The following is an 8,087-nucleotide window of genomic DNA, read 5'->3' as shown; positions in this document are numbered from 1 at the left end:
ATTTAATTTTAAACTGCTTCCTCTTGGTTAATATGGGGTATTATGTGTAGATTGATGAGGTGAATAAAATATTGTACGTTTTAGAATAAGGCTGTGGAAATTGAAGATAGCTAGCAATATGTTAGCCGGTGGAGGCTGCTGAGGGGAGGACGGCTCATAAGAATGGCTGGAGCGGAGCAAATGGAATGGCAACAAATCATGTGTTTCATACCATTCCATGTATTCCGCTCCAGCCATGACAACAAGCCTGTCCTCCCAAATTAAGGCGCCACCAACCTCATTGGATGTTCAAAATAAGTCAAACTGAAAAAGTCACAACCGAAACAATTGACACCATGGAGAGATAGAGGTTTCATCTTTGACTCTATGCCATTATGGCGTCTGTGACAGCACCGGCAGTGCCATTGAGGCCATCTTCATTTAAAGTTGCATGCGCCATGATCTACCAACTGAGCTACAGAGGACCACCATGTGCCCACTCAAAATTGTGCATTATACAACATTTAGGAGTAAATTGAAAGCCTGACTGAGTCCCCCTCAAGACCACATTCGGTCTTTAACTTGTCATGGTCTCAACTCACTGGGTCTGGATCTTGGGACCAAAGTCCTGGTATAAATCTTGGTCTTGGCTTCTGGATATTACCTTACTCGTGGGTTTACAAACAATAAGCAACCCAATTTGAGGAAGCCCTCTGATCATTGGCTGATCACTTCCAAACCCATAGGAATCCCCACACAGTTGACTACTTTTAAATAGTGGAAGCCCTCTATGGCAATGTCTATACTGAAACGAGTTATATCTTTCGGAGTCCTCCATTTATGTCTATGATTGACACCCGTGCCACCGAAACGCCTGTTATTTTGTCAATTTTGTTTGAAAATTATTTCTCCAATGAATCTATAATAGAAGGTTAATCAAAATGATCACTATTGTGCATGGTTCTTCCTTTATTGCAACTTTTTCACTATGTTTCGGAATAACACTTTTTTTTGGGGGGGTGTAAGGTAAATTCAGATAAATATTTAAAATATGCAATACAAACAAAGTGTGTGAGTAGTATATATATGTCTACCTGAAATATGTTGGAAGACGTGTGCTGAAAGTTGGGGGAAAATAGGATACAAATGTGATTTATTTTCTTGTCCCAGTTTACACCACTTCTGTATAATGACCCTGAGGGTACAAAACATTAAGAAAACCTGCTTTTTCCATGACAAACTGACCAGGTGAAAGCTGATCCTTTATTAAATCCACTTCAATCAGTGTAGATGAAGGCGAGGAGACAGGTTAAAGAAGGAGATTTAAGACAATTGAGACATGGATTGTGTATGTGTGCCATTCAGAGGGTGAATGGGCAAGAAGATATTTAAGTGCCTTTGAACGGGGTATGGTAGTAGGTGCCAGGCTCACCGGTTTATGTCAAGAACTGCAACTATGCTGGGTTTTTTACACTACAGTTTCCAGTGTGTATCAATAATGGTTTACCACCCAAAGGACATCCGGCCAACTTGACAACTGTGGGAAGCATTGGAGTCAACATGGGCCAGCATCCCTGTAGAATGCTTTCGACACCTTGTCAGTCCAGGCCCTGGCGAATTGAGACTGTTCTAAGGGCAAAAAGGGGTGCAACTGAATATTAGGAAGGTGTTCGTAATGTTTTGTACACATTTTGAGAAAGTATAAAGCGTAGAGATTCCCGGAGCGCCCTTTCCCTCTCTAATCCAGCATTGGTTTTGATTCAGCCAGCTCGTGATTTGACCACATAACAAAACAAAAAAAAGACACGTTCATTTAATAACAGCCATTTTAAGTGTTGGCAGCATCAATGTTCCCATGACGACAGACCACCACCGTTATTGTTGCTCTTTGTAGCACATGACCTTAAAGGTTACTTAGGCAACCGACAACTTGCTAGTCTCCTAACCCTTCCCCATACACCCACCCAACCCCTCTGACATGCAAGGATCTAACATGTGAAAGTAAAAGGAATATGAAAAATAAGATAAAATAATAATAATAATAATAGAAAATAAAACAACCCCTACTGAACATAGATAAGAGGAGGATGGAGAGAGAATGACTAGTAATAGAAAATAAAAAACCCTCTTACTCGCCGTCCAACTGACCGTTTGTCTGGGACAATCTCAGTTGTTCATCTGTTCGTCCGTCAGTCTTTAGAGGCTGCAAGTCGTAAGCAGTCTGTGTGAGGACACAGTGGAAGAGACAGTCATCCCTTTCTTTGACATACTTGTGCTCCCTCATCTCTCTTCATTGGGGAAGACCTGTCTGGGAAGGCTGGGTGACCCTGTATGGTTGAGGGGCCGGGGGGGGCATATAATGTACATTCGGAGAGCGAGAGGGTGGGTCCTGTGTCTGTCCATCCATGAGTGAGTGTGGAACTCTGCTGCCCTACATGGCCAGAGGGTTAGTGGTGGTGGCAGGGGAGGTTGTGTATTTGGGCAGGGCCAGCTCCAGGAGTGCACGCACCGTCCCGGCCACCAGGGGGAGCCCTCTCTCCTCCAGGATGTGGAGGGGCAGGCACAGCTGGGTCTAAGGCCAGATGAAGAGCACACGCACACAGACGACAAAGGGAGGAGGGAAAACGGGAGAACAAAAAAGGGTATGTCAATGGATGGGCAAATAATAAAAACTACCAAAAGATAACAGAAATCAACACAAATGGAAAGAAACTCAACATAAGATGGAAAAGGAGGTGAACGGGATCCAAACGGCATGACCTTGAGGAGAGCAGGGAAGCGGAGCAGGGAGCAGGTGTGCAAACACAGGCACAGGGTTACAATAAGTAGGGACTTGTGCACTGAGACACCCACTGAACAACATATCCCACAGGAGAGAGAGAACAATCTGAAGACAAGCAGAAGCAGAAGTAGAAGTAGCGAGGAGAGAAGACAGGCGGCAAAGAGGAAGGAAGTCACACCAAATATTTGGTTCATTTTATTGTGAAAGGAGGAGCTCTGGGAAAGAGTTGAAAGGTCAACAACAGAAGACACAGGAGAGATAGGCACGTTGTTACACACACTGGAAGCAAACAGACCACTGACAGAGAACATTCACACCACTCTTCAGAGCCAGAGGAGACATTACTCCTTGTCATTCAGCATAGACCAACAACAAACTACACACACAGCCTGTGTCCCCCGAATGTCACCCTATTCCCTATTGAGTGCCCTACTTCTAACCAGGGGACACATAGGAATCTGATTAAAAGTAGTGCACTATATAAAGAATAGGGTCCCATTTGCAACAAACTAGATTCACTCGCTCTGTCTCACAAAATATGTGCTTCGTCTTTGTATAGAACGGTATAAGAGCACTCATTGCTAAATACAGTGCCTTCAGAAAGTATTCACACCCCTAGACTTTTTCCACATTTTGTTGTGTTACCGCCAGAATGTAAAATGGATAACATTTTTCCCCATTTAACATTTACATTTAAGTCATTTAGCAGACGCTCTTATCCAGAGCGACTTACAAATTGGTGCATTCACCTTATGACATCCAGTGGAACAGTCACTTTACAATAGTGCATCTAAATCTTAAAGGGGGGGGGGTGAGAGGGATTACTTATCCTATCCTAGGTATTCCTTAAAGAGGTGGGGTTTCAGGTGTCTCCGGAAGGTGGTGATTGACTCCCCCACTGGAACACATACAATACCCCATAATGTTACAGTGGAATTATGTTTTTAATTAAAAATTAAACGCTGAAATCAATAAGCAAGTATTCAACCCCGTTGTTATTGCACCTAAATAAGTTCAGGGGGAAAAATGTACTGAACAAGTCACAGACACTCAATCTATGTGCAATAATAGTGTTTAACATGATTTTTGAATCACTACCTCATCTCTGTACCCCACACATACAATCATCAGTCTCTATGTAGAGCAGTGATTTCAAACCGATTCGACCACAAAAACCAGGGAGATTTTCCAATGCCTCACAAAGGACACCTTTTGGTAGATGGGTAAAAAAAAACACAAAAACCCCCACAGACATTGGATATCCCTTTGAGTATGGTAAAGGTAAACTTAGGACTGTGTATTCAATAAACCCAGTCACTACAAAGATACAGGCTTTCTTCATAAAAACTGAAACATCACATTTACATAAGTATTCAGACCCTTTACTCAGTACTTTGTTGAAACACCTTTGGCAGCGATTACAGCCTCGAGTCTTCTTTGATATGATGCTAAAAGCTTGGCACATCTGTATTTGGGGAGTTTCTCCCCATTCCTCTCTGCATATCCTCTGGTGAGCTTGCTGCACAGCTATTTTCAGGTCTCTCCAGAGATGTTCGATCAGGTTCAAGCCTATGCTCTGGCTGGACCACTCAAGGACATTCAGAGACTTGTCCCTTCCCCAGATCTGTGCCTCGACACAATCCTGTCTCGGAGCTCTATGGACAATTCCTTCGACCTCATGACTTTGTTTTTGCTCTGATCAACTGTCAACTGTGGGACCTTAATATAGACAGGCGTGTGCCTTTCCAAATAATGTCCAATCAATTGAATGTACCAGAGGTGGACTCCAATCAAGTTGTAGAAACATCTAAAAGATGATCCATGGAAACAGGATGCACCTAAACTCAGGTAATGAATACTTACGTAAATAAGGTTTATGTAAAAAAAATTTTTACAAACATTTCTAAAAACCGGTTTTCGCTTTGTCATTATAGGGTATTGTGTGTAGATTGATGAGAAAAAAATAAATGCCATAATTTTTAGAATAAGGCTGTACGTAACACCTGGAAACAGCCAAGGGGTCTGAATACTTTCCGAATGCACTGTATTAGGGTTTTATTTTTCAGATTTTTGTTCTCCCACTTTGACAGTGTATTTTGTGTAGATCGTAGACAAAAAATTACAATTAAAGCCATTTTAATCCCACTTTGTGACAAAATGTGGAAAAAGTCAAGGGGTGTGAAAACTTTGGGAAGGCACTGTAGTCCTGCCATATCCTGGGGCTGATTGTTACCACAGCTTGTGCCTACATAGACTGGTCCCAGGTGTGTTTGTGCCATTTTACCGCACAAGCAGATCTGGAACCAGGCTAGTGTTAAACCCCATTCACCGCAGACACACAAAATGGGGGTAGAGTGACGTTGCCCCTAGACACTGATCTTGGGTTAGTTTAGCATTTGACCTAATAAAGGTTAAAGACAAAGTGAAACATTGTAGTAAGTTAAAAGGGATTTTGATAACGAAACAAGTTCAAACCCTTAAACCAGTAACAAACAAAAAATATATACATTTGCCTCATTGACTACTGCGTGCCGCCATCTTCATAACGTGTCATCAATGACATCACTTGAATGTTTCGTCTGACAGGCATGCCAGATTACAATGCATAAAAATGTTTTCATTTTGACAAGAAAAATTAGAAGAAAATAAGTGCCTCTTAGAAGGCTATCCGGTTAGAAATTAGCCAGATAACATGGTTTGAACAATTGTACTTGGGAGTATGGCTAGACAGTACACTGTCAATCTCTCAGCACATATCCAAGCTGCAGGCTAAAGTAAAATCTAGAGTTGGACACATCCCTGCACTCTATACTCCTCTGTAAACTGGTCATCTCTGTATACCTGTCGCAAAACCCACTGGTTGATTCTTATTTATTAAACCTTCTCGGGCCTCACTCCCTCCTATCTGAGATACCTACTGCAGCCCTCATCCTCCACGTACAACACCCATTCTGTTAAAGGTCCCCAAAGCACATATTACATCCCTGGGTCGCTCATCTTTTCAGTTCGCTGCAGCTAGCGACTGGAACGAGCTGCAACAAACACTCAAACTGGACAGTTTAATCTCCATCTCTTCATTCAAAGACTCAATCATGGACACTTACTGACACTTGTGTTTGCTTAACATGATGCATTGGTGTCTACCGTGTTTGTGCAGGTACCATGGGGTGATGTTGTCATGTGTTGCTACTATGTTGTGCTGTCATGTGTTTCTGCCATGTTGTGTGGTTGTCTCTTTCGTCGTGATGTGTGTTTTGTCCTACATTATTATTTTGAATCCCCCGTTCTCACATGATGTCTTTTGCCTCTTGGTAGGCAGTCATTGTAAATAAGAACTTGTTCTTAACGGACTTGCGTAGTTAAAAATCTACTTATACACAATGTGCAAGTTGGGCTATCATAGCTAGGTAGCGAGACCAAAACCACGCCAAGCTCAGCTATCATTGATTAATATTTTGTTAGTTAGCTAGCTAGTGATGTTATAAGAACAGCTTGCGACAGTGCAGTGATTTTATGATGGATACTGGCAGCATCATATGGTAAGTCTGACTACTAGATGCTGGACATTTAACCTACATGTCTGTAGCTAACGTTAACTTCCATGAACTTAATACTTGTTTTACTAGTCAGCTGTTTCTAGGCCAGCTAGCCTCGCTCAGGTTTGGCACATCGTAAGTCCCTCACTGCAAACCATATTGAATACTGTTTTATGCATGGTGTACACCATGTGCCTACAAAAGTGACTATTGTTGTGGCACTACCATGCGGTTAGCTAAGCTTTTAGCTCTTAACTAGCTTGATGGCTAACAGTACGATCGATGCCCGTCTAAACGACTGTAATGTTTAACACAGCTAGACCTTGCTCGCTGAATGAACATAAAAACGTGCAATTGGTTTATTGCCTGGACTATGCAAGTTTATGCAATACTAGCTAACTGCTCTGCTATTGTGGGCATCATGTATTTAGCTCCAATGCCCCTGCCCATGTGAAAATCACTTATGTAGCCTACAACTGACTGAGCTCAAAAACTTATGCAAGTGGATTTTTTGACAGGACTATAACAGGCTTGTCAACATGATTGTTAATATTTTATTGTTGTTCCATCTCAAATTGGTAGTTGTAGCTTTTCGTTTATTCACTTCATAATCAGCCTTGATCAAAAAGCCATGCGTACAGTTCGGCAGCGGACGCTCTACCATTCCCATGACGTTTTTTCAACATGGCTGTGGCCACATCTTTCCAAGCTTGTGCTAGGTGCTCTAAACCCGATCATATGCTTTAAAAGCATTTTCATAACATCACGTTCAACAACGTTACCTAATGTCGACATGTAAAATGTAGGTTGATTTGAGCATTTCAGTTCCACTAAGGTTAACATTGGGGAAGGGGAAGCTGATCCTATATCTGTAACTAGGGGTAACATCACCCCGAAGCCACAAAATGAGCGTTAGGACAGAGGGGGGCTCGATCACAGACAGTCAAGGAGCAAAAGGTACCTGTAGGATACTTGATTGTGCGTCAGCAAGGACTCAAAGGCTTACAAATGACCCTCGGCTACCTGCTCTCTTCTTGATTAGGCAAAAACGTCCGACTGACTTTGCAGCTAAGGCTAAGCCATGTTCGAGTCAGGAGAGAAGGGAAGCGCTTGGTGTTGATTGGTCAGATTACTCGTGGTTGGTTCTTCTCAGGGGCAGTCGGGGAGGAGGAAGCACGGAGGTTACATATGACAAGCCCCCCGACTTTGATGTTATCTGTGCAATGGAAGTGACTTTCGGGTGGGAAGGTTCCATCTAAAAAACACGCACACATGTCGGCAGGCAGACAAACTTAAGGCACAGAAGGAGGTTCAGTAGGTAGGTCCAGTAGCAGACAGCATATTGACAACCCAGCAACCTCCAGGGTCTCGCTGTGCCAGTATATGACAGATTGGTAACAAGGGAGCATTGAAGGTCCACCTTGCCACTCCTTGATTGGAAGCAAGTAACCTTCCCCAACAAACAACTGGAACAACAAAAGATAATACCATATAGTAGGTTTTTGGCATATGGAGTTGTTCCCTTTTCAGTGGATGGCAAACCAGGCAGTGGCGAGCGCTCCTCTTTGTTATGGTAAAGTGGGACAGAGAGGTCCACTCTCATTCTTGTGTTTTTCCCTTGTCGAGTTCTGCTGCGTCTGAATGGATACCGCTGTGGTGATGGGAGGCGGCGCAATATGAAATGAGAAGCGTGTAGGAGTGCGAGTGGTGTTTGAGCCAGGATGTATGTGTACGAGTGGTGTTTGAGCCAGCATGTGTGTGTACGAGTGGTGGAGAGCCAGCATGTGTGT

The 8,087-nt window shown here is 42.9% G+C and overlaps 1 protein-coding gene across 2 annotated transcripts in view; it reads right to left on the bottom strand.

The window, feature by feature from the left end:
• LOC123994798 (DISP complex protein LRCH3-like) overlaps nucleotides 1–8,087 on the bottom strand; it is a 78,902-nt gene that overhangs the window by 4,144 nt on the left and 66,671 nt on the right. Inside the window, exon 22 of one of the 2 annotated variants that reach the window (XM_046297794.1) lies at nucleotides 936–2,551. The exons of the other annotated variant lie outside the window; for it this stretch is intronic. Within the exon in view, the coding sequence (XP_046153750.1) occupies nucleotides 2,411–2,551 (141 nt within the window). The 3' untranslated portion in view covers nucleotides 936–2,410. Of the gene's footprint in view, nucleotides 1–935; nucleotides 2,552–8,087 lie in introns of those variants that run through there. 2 annotated transcript variants of the gene reach the window in all.

This window comes from Oncorhynchus gorbuscha, linkage group LG14 (assembly GCF_021184085.1).
Source record: "Oncorhynchus gorbuscha isolate QuinsamMale2020 ecotype Even-year linkage group LG14, OgorEven_v1.0, whole genome shotgun sequence".
Lineage (NCBI taxonomy): Eukaryota > Metazoa > Chordata > Actinopteri > Salmoniformes > Salmonidae > Oncorhynchus > Oncorhynchus gorbuscha.
Note: the sequence above shows the minus strand (reverse complement) of the source record. Positions and strands in the feature narration are given on the sequence as shown.